The 17,200-nt window shown below is 46.0% G+C and overlaps 1 protein-coding gene across 23 annotated transcripts in view; it reads right to left on the bottom strand.

Annotated features, from left to right (window-relative positions):
• Nucleotides 1-1,239: 1,239 nt before the first annotated feature.
• The window catches only part of Aak1 (AP2 associated kinase 1), a 150,720-nt gene continuing 134,759 nt past the window's right edge, over nucleotides 1,240-17,200 (bottom strand). For 16 of the 23 annotated variants that reach the window (XM_087658776.1, XM_087658788.1, XM_087658778.1 and 13 more), the window contains one exon: nucleotides 1,240-8,287. In XM_087658776.1, coding sequence (XP_087514902.1) covers nucleotides 7,164-8,287 — 1,124 coding nt within the window. In that variant the 3' untranslated portion in view covers nucleotides 1,240-7,163. 23 annotated transcript variants of the gene reach the window in all.

Below are 17,200 nucleotides of genomic sequence, written 5' to 3'. Positions count from 1 at the left end.
GTGGTTTCTCATGGTGTCTCTAGGACTCTCTTGCCAGGGCAAACCCCACCCCTTTCTTTCTCCCCTTCCTTCCTCCCCTGGCTTGGAGGAAGTCTAGCCCTATTCTCCCCTATTCGGTCATTGGGTAATCAGCTTCTTTATTGACCAATCAGAGAATAATTGGGAGCAAAATCTTGCAACCAAAAGAGGGAGCACAGAAATCAGCATGTGAAAAATACAAGGATAATCTTTACACAGAGCACAATATTTATGCCCACACAAACTGCAGCCCAGATTCCACAAATCAAATCTAAGGTGAACTCAAGGAAAAACATAAGGAAAGACAAGAATCTAGAGAGACAAATCTCAGCCATCTGGTAGTGTGGTTTTTACTGGCTTTTCCCACTGGGAGTTCTGTTCTTCATAGAAAGTTCAGGAGGAATCTTTCACCCAGAGCATCTGCAGAGTCTCAAGTAAGAAGGTAGTTTTGTCTGGGGCTGCAACCTTGAAACACAGAACACTTAAGAACTTTGCTGTTTTTGTTTTGTTTTGTCTTTTTTTTCACCTCCAAACAAGATTTCTCTATGTATGGCCTTGGCTGTCCTGGAACTCGTTCCGTAGATCAAGCTGGCCTGGAACTCAAGAGATCTGTCTCTGCCTTCCCAAGGGCTGAGATCAAAGGCATACATTCCAGGTAACACTGAAGAACGTTTAAATCACAGAAGTAGCCAGGTGTGGTGGATGACACATGGCTTTAGTCTCAGGCAAAGTAGAGAGATCTCTGTGAGTTTGGAGCCAGCTTCATTTACATAGGGAAACCCTGTCTCCAAAAAATACAATAGTAAAAACAAAACACAGAACCAGGTGGAGGTTTATATTTAGATGGTAAGTAAACTGGGAAAACGTGGGCCACTTTGCTTTCACTCGTGCACATGACACCAGGACTCCTCTGGGCCCCGAGTCTGCCAATACGATCTCTATGAACACAGCACATTGCCAGTTCTCCTGGAATCCTGCTAAGTCAAGCTCAAGAAAGTTCAAATACCACCCTGACTGTCTGCTTCAAATCTGGAACTAGATAGGCAGGTTCTCCCTCATGACAGGGGGTTCGAAATGTCCTAGGTTCTTGTGGGCCGCTCAGTGTCAACACTGGCTTCTGTTCTGGAGGATTAGAATCTGTCCCAGGCTCTGTGCTGGTGACGCGGGTGCCTAGGGACCCTATACTCCCCAGAGGATGCCACTTAAGAAAAAACACACAACTTAGTCTCTTAATTAGGTTCATTTTAATAGAGTATAGGAGTTTACAGCCCAAACGACTATCCATAAAACTATCAGATACATAAGCTAAATCACACCGAGAGAACACAGATCCAACAGCCTGCAATGAGAGGTATTACAGTAACTGCTAGGAATGACCTTCTGGTTTCCCCTCAAGATTGTTTGCATGCTAGGAATTCCTGAGGCCTGCAGACCTCAGAGCACTCCTTCCAGGCTGCTTAGAGCTCCTCACTCAATCAACTCCAAATACTGCCAGCAGAGGGCGCTCATCTTCCCTCCTTGAAATACGAATGGTCCTTGGCCTCTGTTATTTGGTTTCTGTTCCCTAAAAATGACTATCAAATGTTCCATTCAAATGACGTCTTGCAGGCTCTGTGGTGCAGGTCACCACTGTCCTCCCAGTGCCACCCACAAGAAGGTGCTTACTTGGGAAGGAGGCTGAAGCAATGGCTAGTCAGTTCCCTCACCACAGATGCAAACAACTCCATTTCTAACTTTGGAGGTTTTGGCAAAGGGAACCGAGTTGCTTGTGCCAGCTGCCGGTGGTCCCTTCTTAGCCCTCTTTAAATGATTAACTGGAAGGGCTGGAGTTAACGCCACGAAGCTTCGAAGCAGGAGGGATGCAGGTCTGCACACACAGATGCCGAGAACCTCTTCACAAGAATCTTTGGTAGACTTGCAGAACACAGCAGGCTCACCATGTCTGAAGGTCTCGAGGTGAAGGTGCTGGAGACTGGGCCAGGTCCTCACATAGTCGAAGCATGTGGGATCAGCCAACCCTGACCTGTCCTTGACTGATGTTTAAAAATCCATTCTGAAATTCCCTGACAAAAGGAATCTACGCCCTTTGATGCAGATGTGCACGGTTCTGCACAAGGCAGCACAGGCCATGCTCACTGTTCCCAGCAAGTGAGAACTATGGTGCACTTGCTGAAGCCAGAGGCTACTTAAACACACCCGACAAAACCTATGAACTTACAACTTAGAGACTTTGGCCTGAGCCACATGCAGTTAATATTTAGCCTTTGTGCGTGTGCAGGTGTTGAGACAAGGTCTTGTTATGGCCCAGGCAGGCCTTGAATGCAGATCGATCCTCTTGCCCCACTTCAGCACTTAGCTATTTTTGCTATTCTAAGGCACTCATTCTAGAGTCATGTAGGATGGGGGAAGGGCTCCTCTCCATCTCCAGAGGAGGGCTGGGTCCTGCAGACCCTTCTCTGTTCCTCTGTCCTTTATTCCACTTCACCATTAGATTGTCAAGGTTGGCCTGAGTCCTAACCAGACATTTTACAGTAGTAGCAGAGGAACAGCCATGAGTCTGACTGCTGAGCGCCCACTGACGGGTCTGTCAGAACAGGAGAGTGTGGAGGGAACAATTAAGGGAGAGCAGAAACAGGAGAGGGAGCACGGAGATCTCCAGGGACAGAGCAAAAACCACCTACAACTGGACACTACTTTTTAAACATTTTGAAACCTTTTCTTTAATGAAGTTTTTACTAAGTTTTCAAGTGTTCTGGTGGTTAAAACAAATATTGACAAAGGCTATGATTCAAAAACTGAAAACTCAAAATGACACGATTCTGCTTATGCCCAGAGTCTATTGTTTTAGGCAAGCACTGGAGGGCAGGGAACCAGGTGGCCGTGGAAAGTGTCAAGGTGCTCCGGCCTCCTGCCACTGGACTCCTGAAAACACCTTTCATCAAAGTGACTTTGATGCTGATGAAAATGCTGTGACTAGCAGCCATCTTGGAGTCGACCGGATATATTCTGAAGTTTGAATGCAAAGCCACCAAAGAGGGCAACATCTCTACATCTGAGGGCCCCAAGAGGACTCCACTGGGAGCTGCCCACTTCCTGCTGCTGAGGGCACTGCCACTCCTGGTCCCTGGTTTCCCACTTTAAGTTTCCTATTTGAAGCAACGCATGTATATCATACAATCTGATACATGTTTTGATTAATCTCATTTACAGAATAAAAATATGGAATTTCTTATCAGATCACTCTAATACTTCCCGCGCCAGTGAAGACTAGCTGGAAACACTGACAAGCACAGATTCCAACACATAAATACACAACAGGCTGCTAAGGCAGCATTTTCTTGACCATTTCGAAGAACTCAATTGCCAGATGGAACTGAGACATACCATGCATTAGTGAGAACACTGTTAGCGCTCTCGCTCTCGCTCTCTCTCTCTCTCACACACACACACACACACATGCACACACACACACACGCACACACGTTGGGGCATGTGACAGTACATAGGTCTTCAACTCCACAAGTGGGCCAGGACAGAACAGTCTGTGTGAACTGAAATCTGCTTTCAGCACCGACTTCTGTCCACTTTCACTGGTGGGCCACTCACCACCACATGACAGAAGCATCTTGTACTGTTCCCCAGACCAGAGTTAAAGAAACCCAGATCTTGCTAAGCTGCCTGGGCTAGCACTGATTTGAATTCACAAACCTTTTGCCTCCCATGCCACAGAGGTTCATTTCATTATCTCATTTCATTTGCTTTGACTCTAATCATGAATTGGGTGCTAAAAGGCTGTTCTAAGCCTAAGAAATTGGGAAGCGTTTTTCATCACACATAAGTTAACTGTGTTAGCAGTGCTCATTAGTCAGTTAATAGGGCTGAACCTAGGGCCTCGCTTGTGCCTGGCTCCATCTCGAGCTATGCTCCCAGCCCAGCGCAAGAAGTTCATTAGTACATGGTGGGCATGAGGCGATGCCTAAGAGCATTCTGGCTTATCTCCGTCTACTGAGTCAAAAGTCCCAAATCTCTGGTGTTTCCTACGAAATATACAAAATGACAAACACACAGCAGAAACTGAAACACGGAAAGCGCCGTACTTTGTTGACGATGTTTCCTCTTCCTTATTATTACAGTATGGCCACTGGGAACTTGCTACTGATTCACAGTCTTTAGGTATTTATAATTCCCTGTAAAACAACATCTCTGGATTTCCACTCAGGATGGCCTCCCACAAGATCTGTAAATTACAGATTCTTCCCAGTACCTCCTTCAGAACTCATCTGTTGGGTTATCATGTGTCAGATTTCCTTGACGAATCACTATGTAAGAAAAGAAGAGTCTGCATGTGGTCTCGTTCATTCTCTATTCAAAGATGGTAGACAGACTCTCCACTCAGTAGATCGCCAGCAAGAATAAAAAGAGGCCCTACGCCCACACTTCACAAATGATTAAACTATATAAGATAAAGAATCCATGATTTTATTCTAATTTGGACCTCTTGAGTTAAAATGACTGATTAGATGGAGCAATCCAGTAATCAAAGGAAGAACAGTTTGCAGCGCTGTTACCGAGGCGATGTTGACCTTGCATTTGAAGTTTCTCATCAAGAGACGGGTCCTTCTGTGTTGCCTAGGCTGGCCATGAGATCCTGGGCTCAAGCTGTCCTCTGCCCAGCCTCCTAAGCAGCTGGACTACAGGTATGTGCTGCAACCTGGGAGGAGCTGTGACATCAAGTAAGGGCTCTCTGAACATCCCCATCCTTTCTGCATGTACCTTGGAGGACTTCATCTGACAATAAGTGTGAGAGGTTTGGCTGCAAAGTTCCATGTGCATTAGTCAAACCACTTATTTAATAGAAAGACAATTTTATATCCACGATTATACAGGAAATTAAACAATAATATCTGCGAGAAAGCAAATTCCTAGAGAAAATATTTAGCCTTTACCGACGTGAAAGGCAGCTTTCTGGTGGGGTAGAGTCCCCAGACAGCACTGCTACGGGACCCAACACACTGCCTGTTATTTAAACAGGTGGAGAATGCTAAGAAGAAAAAGTAGTGAAAAATAGCCCCTTTCCCTCCCTAAAGACAGGGTTTCACTCACTGGCTGGCCTGGAACTAATGTGGACAGGCTGGCCTCAAACTTGAGATCCACCTGCCCTTTGCCTCACAAATTCTGGGGTTAAAGGTGCCTGGCATCACAAAGAGTAGCCATTCCTATGTTACCATCAGGACTTCTAGATTCCACTGTATTGCTTCTGTGTGCTGACGATACTGTGTGTGCTAAGTCTATCTTCTTCTGCTGAGTTCTGCACCCAAACCCTGACTTTCAAATTTAAAGGCTATCACAACTAATTGACTGCAAGCACAGCCTGGCACTCAGGCTTTAGTCCTGGATGGACTTTCAGTAATTCTTCTTTTCTTTTCTGGGACAGTGTGTCGTGTAGTCTAGCCTGCCCTTGGATTCCTTCCTCCTGTACCACCTGATTGCAGTAGTATGCTACCGTGCCTAGCTTCTAGCAATTTTTACAGCACTAATTTTAGAGTGGTACACAGCTCTCCACACCTCCCCAGGCAGGTGGAGGAAGTGTCTGAGGGCAGCAGTGAGAGTGCACCCGGGTCTGGTGCCGACTCTTTCCTCAGTGGACGCCCCCATGGAGTCAGGGCTTATTTTAAGGCAATAAGAATGAAGGGCATGAAAAACACTAGGCATGAGTCAGAGCCGTCCAGACATAAAAACACACTTCTGAATGCGCAGCCAGCCAGGCACCTGTCTGCTCTACTTTAACGCCCGAAAGGAACAGACCACTTAAGAGATTTGCAAGGACGATGGACCAGCTCTTTCCATTCTCACTTTACTTCCAGGGCAGGCCTGTACCCACAAAGAGGCAGTAGAAATGGGATGGAAAGGGCTGGAGGAAAAAACAGGCAAACAGGTTTGGGCTCCTGATTAAACAATGGTACCCAGGCAGAATTCCCAGGGGCTGGACCTCTGAAGATTCTCTTCCCCTGCTGCCAGAGAAACACAAGGACCGATGCCATTTTTGGCTGGGAGATGAGGGTATTGAGGTTTGGTGACCTGGAATTCAGTACAAAGCCCCGGCTAGTCTCTAACTTGTGGCAATCTTCCTGCCTCAGCTTCCCAAGTGCTAGAATTACAGTCATGAGGTACCTACCATGCCCAGTTTCAGGAAATTGATTTTTCAAAACCAGGTAAACGGAATTTAAAAATTTACTCTGACACCTCAGTTCCAGCAGGATTGCCCCAAACTGTCCGACAGCTTCATTTCTACCATGAGAAGAAAAAAAAAAAAATCTAAAAAAAGCCAAGGATCAAGTCAGGTCAACAGGTAAATGCAAGAAAACGAGTGATTTGATAATGGAGGTAGGCATGGTGGCTTCACTCAAAGGACAAAGGTTTCCTATATGCAGGAGCACACAAGGGTCCGCACTAGTCTAAAAAGTGGACTGTGTGTGTGGGAGGCGGTGTGCTTCCCCCACCTGTGTGCTCCTTTACTCGACAGAGAATCTGACCCACAGTATGCACCCAGACACTTGTGCACAGGGCCAACTTGGCTCCTACAGACTCAGTGGCAGATCCCAGAGTACTCTGAGAACTGCTGGTTCCATAGGAATGACTGATGAGTCGCCAGAAGATTAACGTCTCCAGATGTGCAGGAGGTTTGTATTGCTCTTCTTTCTAGAAAGCTCTCTGTTCCAAGAGTATTGAGTCCTGAAGGGATCAATCTTAATTCTTCAATGCAATTGACTCCGACAGGAGCTGTAGGAATTCAAAGTCATGGTATAACGTAGCCCCTGTTAACTAGGGGGAAAATATTCCTGAATTAAACAGGTTTCTGGGCAGAAAAACCATCAGAGTTCTGAGTGCAGTGGAAGGCCTCTAAGAAGGTGACACAAATGCCTACAAGTCTGGGAATGGATATAAACAAAAGCTGTGAGTGTAACTTAAGGAGCTTCGGCCGGGTCTTACGGCAATTTGGCTGGTTGCCTTGAAGTGACTCTGCTCTGAGGCAGGGGACTGCAAGGTCACAGTGGATGGGATATGCTCCCTGATAGGCCAGCCAGGAGTGATGTGATCGGTGCTGGTGGGGTGGGTGGAGGCAAGCCTCAGGCTATTCTCTGCTCCTAGGGTTTCTGTTTGCTAGCTTTTGAAGGAAAGGGAGCTAAAGCAAAAGGATCAGCAGTGGCCAGCTCTGTAGTCCTGGAGGACAGGGATGTGACAGACACAGAGCCAGCTAGCAACTGCTTATTGCTTTGTGAAACAATCTTGTAGGCAGCAATGGGCTGGGCTTCTGGACTTGGCTCATCTTCTGGGCTATAGTGTCGAGAATATTTGGATAAAGCCTGGGGGCGGAATGGCTTGCCAGCCGCTGGCCCTGAGAAGGCTTCTTTCTGGGGCTGCAGTCCTCTGTTTCTGTCATTAGGATGGCCCCCAGAGTTCATGGGAGACCCTCTGGGAGAGTTGCTGTCAAAATGGTCTGCTACCTGGACAGAGTGGGAGGGGAGACCAGCCTGCAGGGCAAAGCCAGTCACCGGATGCTGTGCCTGTGCAGGGGTGTACATGGCTCTATCACGGCCTGCAAGCAGGAGCCCTTCACTGGGCTGACTGAGGTTGGCCTGCATCAGCAAATCCTGTGAGGAACCCTGCACAGCCAGGAACTCTTCCACACTCTTCTTCTTGGTAAAAGGAGCTCTGGAGAACACATCCACTTCCTCTGCCTGGGAAGGAGCTACACTGCCCTTGGAAACAAAAGGGGCTTTGGAGAAAATGTCCACATCGGCTGCTGGAGCCAGCGAGCTCCTGAAAGGCGCTATGGCAAAGACGTCAGGCTCCCCGGGATCCTCTGAGGCCTGCTGGTTGACTGGCAAGAACCGGCTCTTTTTCCCGCTTTGCCCCCTTTCTTCTGGCTCAACAGACACTGCAGATTGAGAGAACAGGGTGGCTTCTCCCAGCTTCTCCTGGAGAGGCCTGCAGCTCTCATCCTCCTCTTCAGACTCCAGAAGAGGCCGAGACCCACTGCAGTCTAACATGTCCGCCTCCAGGTCAGTCCCTTCCTCCTCGCTGCTGTGGAAGGAGCTGTTGCTGGAAGGACCCTCTCGGGCCAGAGAATCAGACTCTAAGGCGTTCAAAGTCTTTGTGCCAGGAGCTCTGCAGGGATCTGGATAGAGGGGGAGGCCTTTGGTGCCCACGGCTTCTTTAAAGCGCTCTACAGTAATTACAGGACAAGGATTGGGCTCTCTCTGGAGACCTAGAAAAGCAGAAAATTTAGAATTAATTTGGATGCTGGTTCAGAGCTTTTGGGAACATTTAATGTTCAACTGAGCAGACACATCGTGGAACCAAAGGATGGATGTTGACAATGGAAAAACAGAAAAATAAAAAAGTCAAGCAAGGTAAATGCACACAGACTGAAGAGCAAGCAACCACCTCACACTGTGGATCATGATAGACACAATGGGCAGTAAAGGTGAACAAGTTAGGCACACTGACACTCAGGGCAACGAGGCAACACTCCTACTCGCAGGCCAGGCACGGACACCTGCTCTACCTGGCTCAAAGGCAAATGAAAGCAGCCCAGTCATTCTCCACACACACCAGACAGACTTGGGCTATGGAGAACCACTGCCTGGGGAGGAGCTTAACTTGGCATCTGGTATTGGCTCCACATGCAGAGGGACAGACCCTCTGACAAGCAGAGTTCGGCTGTCGGTAAGTGCGCGCTTACTTGATGGCGTACTGTAAATGGCACTCACAGAGCAAGTGATGCCCAATGCAAACACTGAGGGTACTTTCTGAGTCGTGCTAGATGATACCGACTTTGGCTGGAGTTGCCCTATGATTTTTGTTTTCAGAGTCCCCGGTTAGCAATGTTCTCTTTAATGAACCCACCATTGAATTCTTTAAGCAGAACTATGAGCAAACTCCAGATACTAGCGCAAGTGCTTCTGTAGGTAGAGGTGCCTCTGGGTGCACTGACTTTTAAAATCAAATAGACAATTATCAGAATGCAACAGAGCTTACCTTCCAAGAAATATTAGCAGGTTAGAAGTATGTCATTGGGCACATGTTAGCAGGAGGGTAGGAAAAAGGCATATGTAACTAAGCAAGAAGAATCCAGAGAAAGGGTAGTTGGGGTGGGGGGTGAGGACAAAATATATTTCTTTATGGGCTCAAAAGAGAAATACCACCAGACTGTCCCAACCCACTAGGATCTTCTCTACTGGCTATTCCCTCCCTATCTGGGCCCTCTCCCGCCACCCTCCTCCATCCCCAAACAATACCTAGCCAGATAGAAATGTCTCCTATACTCTGCTGGCTGCTAACATTCTTGCTTGAACTAAGCACACAGAGCACGGGGGGGGGGGGGGGACTGAACATTTTATAAAAAAAAAAAACACTATATAAAAGTATTGGTTTTTTCAAATCCTTTAACTTTGTAAAAGCAGTGCTTCATTTTAAGCAGTTGGCAAAAATAAGTTTCAGGTCCCCCCCCCCCATTTTAGTTTCTTTTAAAAAAAATGATTTATTTATTTATTATATATGAGCACACTGTAGCTGTCTTCAGACACCAGAAGAGGGCATCAGATCTCATTACAGATGGTTGTGAGCCACCACGTGGTTGCTGGGAATTGAACTCAGGACCTCTGGAAGAGCAGTCAGTGCTCTTAACCACTGAGCCATCTCTCCAGCCCCCCCATTTTTATTTCAAAACTCAAAATTTAAGTTCAATTCTATATGGTACAGTGTGGCTTTTGGAGTAATATTTGAAAGATGTGGTTTTGAAGAGAATGATCGTTTCCTTGCTCCGTGACTCTGCTGAGTACAGAGAAGTGCTGACACAGAAACCAGTCGGAGGCAGGACTTCCTGTAGCCTCACAGTGTACATGGACACAATTCTAAGTTTTCAGGCAAGAGAACCGAAGTCAGAATTTATCTCAGAGATACCCAGGTGACAAATTGTGAGGGAACTAAAATGACAGGGGGTAGGTGGAACTACTAACTTTCAAAATAAAAATCACCAAGAGGGGTTAGGAGCACTCTCTTACACGTCAGCCTCAGTTGACAAGAAAGGGTGCACTTCCTCTCCTTTCCAAAACTACCTGAACGCTGGTGCCTCTAAGCTGGCTACGCAGCAGAACAAAGTATCCTTTAGCACAGAGAGACAGAAGGTTGGGTCAAGCCAGTGACTGACCCTGGTATTGTATGGACTGATCATCAAATGACAGTTTTTACTGCAGTCAGTGACTTAAGGGAACTGAAATTAGATTCATTCAAACCAAGTTATGAACAGATTGTGAAAGGCAGTTGTCAACCTGGAAACCCAGGGCCTGATGCTGTCAATGAGATTCAGAGGCTTATGGGGCAGCAAGGAAAACTCCCTCATCCATAATGGGATACGCCCATGAAGAACATACCCAGCCCATGCAAACTACTCTGTTCTGAGTCAAGAACCCAGGAGAAAACCCATCTTCTTTGGCTTTTGAAGTGAATAGTAAGATATTTTATATTTAAAATACCAACAGCTTTAAAAGTTCAAAATCAGCGGAGTGTGTAGTGATTCATTCCTTTAATCGCAGCACTTGGAATGTCAAGGCAGATGGATATCTGAGTTCAAGACTAGCCTGATCTACACAGCAAGTTCCAGGCCAGCCCAGGCTACACAGCGAGAACCTGGCATGTCTGTAACTCCAGAGAATTCTGGTGGTGGTAACACGGCAAACAAGAGTTCAGGGGAGAGGCATATAAAATCCTATTGACAGCTAACAGCTTTACTGTTGTTCACGTTTTTAGTGAATGCGCTCTTACAAGTACTTTTAGGGTGAATACCCTTGGCAGTGGAAACGGCCTTGAACCAATGGTGGACTATCTCTCATGGAACCTGCCTTCTAGGGAGGAAGGTTTCACCCAACTTACCCTCATGCCATGGTCAAGTTCTTTTGGTTACCAATGACAGTCACAGCAGATACCTTGCAACCAAAGGACAAAATCAAAACACAACAAAAATTCTCACCTGTTCTCCTAGTCCAGGACCTGGCCTTAAAGGGTATGAGGCCTTTAGTTTATCATAAGGCATTCTCTTATAACTCCCTCAAGCTGGGTCCTTTCTCTTTTTGTTTTAAAAACTTCTAGAAATAATCCCACCCAGTTTCTATACAGTTTGAGGCCATAACATGAGCTCACACATCTTCACCACTGCCTGCACTCTCCCAGGGACCAGTGTGGCACTCCTGGGGATGGCTGACCCCAGGAATGCTATCTGATTGGCAGTAAAGTCATTAGCATGCTCCCTAAAGGAACAAATTCAAAGATAAAAAAATGTATTACTGAGGACACATCCAGGCATGTGCTGAAGTGCTTAAGTAGCTGTCACAGGACAGTTTGCTACCTCCACCCCACAGACTCTAACTCGGGTCGTCAGGCTTGGCACAGGCGCTTTTATCCAATGGGTCATCTGGCTGGCCCCAAAGCTGAGATTTAAATTTTAGGCTGGCTACTCTGTAGGGTGTGTTAGAACTTTACTTGTTGCTATACTCTAACTAACTAAAGTGATGGTGACAGGGAATCTGTCAGGGAACATCAACAACAAAGTCTTGCCAAGGTCTGAGGTAATGGCTTGGGTATCAAGATTAAGAAGCAAAACACCCCAAGGAGATGTATGGGCTCAGCTGAAACTCCGTGTCTTAGAATGCGAGCAGAGCAGCCTGAGATCGCTGTAACCTTTGGGGTCCATCTAACTCCAGCACTTGATACTCCCTTATGCTAGGTAAATGTGAAAAAGTCCACAGCCGGATGCTGGGTGCAATTAAAAGAGAACTATTGCTCCCTGGGCATATCTTGCCATCCTAGTGTTTAACTCATTTGCCTGGGTGTATTAAAGACTAAAGTAGAGGAGAGCAGCTGCTAATTAGTGCCATCTTGTCACCTAAGTATGGGCCTGGCTTACATGTGCTGGTAGGTCTCTCATTCTTGACCATGATGGGCTTCATTCCCTAGGGTGGTCATAACTCACTAAACCTCAGGATGGCTTGCACAGCTGCTCACACTTCTCCTGTCCACTGGTATTTACAGCTGTTAAATAATGTGCTCGAGTCCTTCCGTAGGAGTAGGGCAGCTACCTTAAGCTATTTACACATCTAAACATCATGCACTTGTTTGAACAGATAAAAGCTTTATTCCTCTGTATGTTTACATAAGAAATTTGTTTACAGACTTATTTTATACAATACTTGCGAAGCAGTATTCATTTTTCACATTTTACTGCACAAGATAGCTTCATTACATCACTTTGCTTAGCTTCCCTGGGGAAGACAAGTTAGACTAAGGTAAGAATCCATCCATGTGATAAAGGCATGTACAACAGGGCAGAGGAAAATACCCACAGAGAGTGAATCTGGGACACTGCATCGAAGTGAGAAGCAACGAAGGACTTCCCTCCCACCAACCGTTGTAATCCTTTGAGAACTCTGCATAAGGTAGCATTACCCAGGCAGCCAACAGGCCTCAACCCTCCCCCTTAGAGAAAGGAAACCCAGGGGAAATATATAGGATATCTTGTTAAAGACTTTGAAATGGAGGCCAACTGGGACCCATTCAGTCCACAAAGCCAAGTACATCTAACTTGGGGAACATTATCATCACGGAAAGGAAAGGTCTAATTTTGCACTGGTAAAATGAGTCTCTAGAGAGGGCTATGAATCAGCTAGCAGTATCTGAAGTGTCTCACTCAACAACCCCACTGTAACCCTTACGCCAGCAGCCTCTCATTTGCTGAAGTGTCTGTCATCCCCTAGACTCCAGTCAGTGGCAACAGACTGTGGACCACCTTACAGAGCAGGAAGGTAAAGACCGTCAGAAGCCAGAGAGGCCTTGTCATGGGGACTTTAGCTTGGTCCAAGATGTCCACAGCATTTGGTTGTTCAGCTAAGCATGGACCCCCAGCCCCATCTCCTCACTCCCACAGCACTGCTGAAGACAGAACTAATCACCTGGTGGAAGGCTATGTTGGTTTGAATCAAAACAAACACTTATCAGGAAAAGCATAGGAAATGAGAATTGTAAACCATAAAAAATATTGAATCTTCAATTATCAGTGATCCAAGTTCTAGAATTCTGACCTGATCAGAAAGAGCCAAGTCCAACATGGAATGTGAGTAAATGACAGCCTCCTTTAGGGGTTGTCTTTAAATACCCTAAAGACCAGGGACTGCAAACTGTCCCTTACATAAAGTGAGGGTGTGATCCCTCTTGGCTATGAAGGCTTCTCTAGAAATTGCCCGTGGCTGTCACATGTCTTCAATGGTAACTGCTCTTCATCTCGCCCAGTAGTTCTGCCTTTTGGAATAGCTCAATCTTACTCGAAGGCAGAGGCGTGGGAGAAACACATAAGAAAGAATATGCTGGGAGCGAGGCTACTAGGAAAATGCAACCACGTCCTTGCTATTTTATCTGGTGATGTTATATCTAAAAACGAGAGTTTAAACAACTCAGATGCCACTGGCCTGCCAAGGGTCACCATTCACTTCCCAAGCAAAATCAGATGGTTCTGGAGGGAACATTCAGTTACATGATTTATTTCTGATATGTCTACTTCAGAAATCATTGTAACGATTAAGCTACTTAGAGGTGAACATTTTAAAATATCTCCTCTTGAGGACCATATTTTCAGAAACTTTGGGAATTAGGTTTGGTTTTCTACAGGGAATACCAATTTGTGATATTTTCTGGTACAGTAATTACTTCTATTCATCAGAGAGAAGATCAAATAAAAAATGTGCATATGGTATTTGTCCATATTTTAACAACAAATCCCTGATTATATGATTAAAATAATAGAAACCTCTGGATTCTGTTTTACTGCAACAGGTAAGGTTGTGTGTACCCAATATTACAGTAGGAAAATCTATCTTCAAGCTTTTGATGATGTGGGCTTTTATTCAGGTAACTAGCAAGTAGCAATAAGGTTATAACTGCTCATTCTAAGTCTGAGTAAATGCTGAGGAAAGCTGTAGGAATGGTAGGAGCACAGAAGCTACCTGAAGGACATCTGGATTGTACCATCCTTCATAGTCCTTCTAAACCAGTAGCACAATGTTGCTAGGCTTCTGCTGTCTCACAGAGCACCTATCCAGATTAATTCTGTGTAAACAGCCAACAGCAGCTCTGAGGAGTAAAATGACTGTTCAAGGTCTTAACTGTTAAGGTCTGGATGAGGTCCCAGAAGCCTGAGCTGCCCCAGCCCCTTCTCTTACCATCCTGCCTTTGCCAGCTCTGAGGCATACCAGTGAGACAAAGTAAACGGGCTAGCGAACAGGCGTGCAGCCCTCTTACAGTTCAGGCTTGTTCCACGCATCTCCAGTTACCACACACAATGCTCTTCTCAGGTCACTCCCTCAGCTTAGGCTGATACTGATCTAAGGAAGGCTGCACTGACCAAGTCACTAGAAAGTATTCCTCAACAGAAAAGCAGCTCTGCCCACAGAAGGCTTATTCTTGAAGACCAGCCCAGTCTCTGCTGTCTCACCCAGGCTTCAACCATCTTCCTTGGTAAAAGTCTGTGAGTTTTCATTAGTGTCTCTATTAAGCCTTTTTGAGCCAAATGACTACACAATATATCTCAATATAATTATGCTTGACACACGGAAGAAAGGTTTAGAGACACTTAACCTAATTTCTAGACTGCACTCTTCATAGCTGCAATTAAACTGGGAAAGTAGACATTTCATTATATTGCTAACGTTTGTATGAGAAAAAAAAACAAATATGAAACACAGACCTAAAACATCCTTATTTAAAAATAAACATTTCCTTCATTAGTTTATACATTCTTTCTATGTCCAGGAAAGAGGACACAATCATTTCCTGTCCACCAAGGGGTTAACCAAGTCCTGCTTCCCTCAGCCCTCGTGTGGAGAGCTCCTCCGTGATATCCCCATCCTCGCTGCACACCGCGTCTTGCTTACTTGTGGAAACATCTCTTCTATCAGAGGCCTTTCCTCAGCTCATCTAGGTTCAGCTGGCACAGGAAGTATTTAAAGTCAGAAGGAAGACTGAGTGTCCACTCTTCCTGCTGTCACATTGATGGAGACAACGGTGGCCCTCCAGAGGGCAGTGTTTGCAGGCTCGTGCTGCTGGTGGTTCCCCGCCACTTAAAGTGCAATGTGAGCAAGAAAGAACAGCATCATGTAGAGAACACCATGGGGTTTGGGATTGTACAGCCCTGATGAACTGAGAGTCCCCGTCCAACCCTGGAGGATGGCACTGGAGGAAGGGAGCTCCCTGTGCCTGCTCCTCTTCTAACGGGTGATTTTTACCAAAGTGCTCTCCACACACCTTGATGTAAGTACACAGGGGTGACCAGGAGGCATGTTGTAGAGCAAGTGCAGAGCCTCTATTTAACTCTATAACAACAGTCTAAGGTTAGTGAAGAACTATTCTTTGTTTGGTCTTTGAAATCTAGGAAGCCAAGGAAAGCCAGCCGCACATATTTCATCAGCTTCAGCCTTCGACTTAAACACCAGAGAGAAGGTAAGCAGCCAGCCGAACTGTGCCCGGCACACTTATTTCTGATGATCTGAAAATAAACAACATGCCCGGGTATACAGAGACAGAGGCTGCTGAAAGCTTCCAGCAAGACATAACTCCACCACTCTAGGACTGCTATATGGTTATACACAGGAAAGAGCAAAACCCTGTACAGACATCTGATGTCAGACTTGAAATGCCAAGTGGAAACAGAACTATTCAGCATCTTCATTTATACACAATTTACAATATTTGATTCAAAATAAAAAAATCACAAGAAAAATACATCTGTTTCTGCTACAATTCCTTCCCTTCCCCTCCACCCCCCATGAAAAGTCTTCTAGTAAAAGGTATCATGTTCCCACCACTGTCTTGTTTTGGTCTGATTCTGAGATCCCAGCTTGGGCCAGGTAACATGGAAGGATGGCAATGCTTGGTGTTTATATCACATACACATTTATTCAAGGATCACAAACACTTGCAGTCACACCTCCAGATTTGAGAAACCACGATTCAATGGAAGCCAGATAGCTAGACAAATGCCAAGAAGGCTGCACATGGGGTGTAAGATCCCTTGGCTCAAACAAGGTCAAAGTTGGCTGGCTAGAGCTGAGCTCACTTTCTCTTCACAAACACATCCTACTGGGTCTGCCCTGTTGAAACTGCATGGCCTTCTCCAGACTTCTGCCTGGGGTGAGACCAGCCATAGCTGCCCTGTCCTCATGAGTGCATCAGGATAAAAAGCAGGATGGACACACATTCATCAGCATCTGGGAGACGGGCTACAGGACTGACACGGGGCCATTCCTAGCAAGAATGAGACAAAAAGTGTTCAGCACAGGCTCAGTGACAGCCAAGCTTCTGTGAGTGGATTCCAGCAGAGGTGAAGCTCAGGGCGGTTAGCGCTTGAGTTAAGATAATGCTATTGAAGATGGGGAATGAGAAAACACAGCACACTAACGAGAGGAGCTGGCCAAGGGATGGATCTGGAGGGGCAGAGATTTTTCTTTCCTTATCATTTCTATAGGAGAAGGAAAGGGGTAGGAGAAAGGAGCTTGAGGGCCCCTTATTTGCAGATTTAAAAAAAAAATCATTTTTCTCATAACTCCGTAATGAAAATGTATATTACGGCATGAAGGTTACAGAACTGTGTCTGCTCCTGGCTCACGGCTACAGGTCTATGAGCTGATCCACCAGCAGCAAAGACCTGGCTAGGTTGGGAAGACTGGTCTCAGAGCTCCCACTGCTGTTCCTAGAGTGCCCACCTGGAAGCGGAAAGACAGGATTCAGTACAAAACAGAGGGTTAGGGTTAGATGTGCAGAGCAAGCGAAGGAGAAAAAGGAAAACAAAGAAACTCAGAGAAACAATATCTCATATTTAAAACGTCTTACATGTTGATTTCTAAACCTAGCCACCGCACCACCACCTCCCACCAACATCTTCCTCCATGCCCACCGCAGTAGAGGCAGCATACCACAGAGATGCTGCTGGCTCCAAACGACATGTCTGCCCGTAAGTTCTGGCTGCCATGCTAGCCTCCTGCCAACAGACAGCCATCTCTCACAGGGTAAACACTAGTTTATGTTGGGGAAATCAGCTATCAGGGTATTGTGATATGAACATGCTTTCCAAAGTAAG

Source organism: Rattus norvegicus, chromosome 4, assembly GCF_021556685.1.
Source record: "Rattus norvegicus strain SHRSP/BbbUtx chromosome 4, alternate assembly SHRSP_T2T, whole genome shotgun sequence".
NCBI classification, from domain to species: Eukaryota; Metazoa; Chordata; class Mammalia; order Rodentia; family Muridae; genus Rattus; species Rattus norvegicus.
Note: the sequence above shows the minus strand (reverse complement) of the source record. Positions and strands in the feature narration are given on the sequence as shown.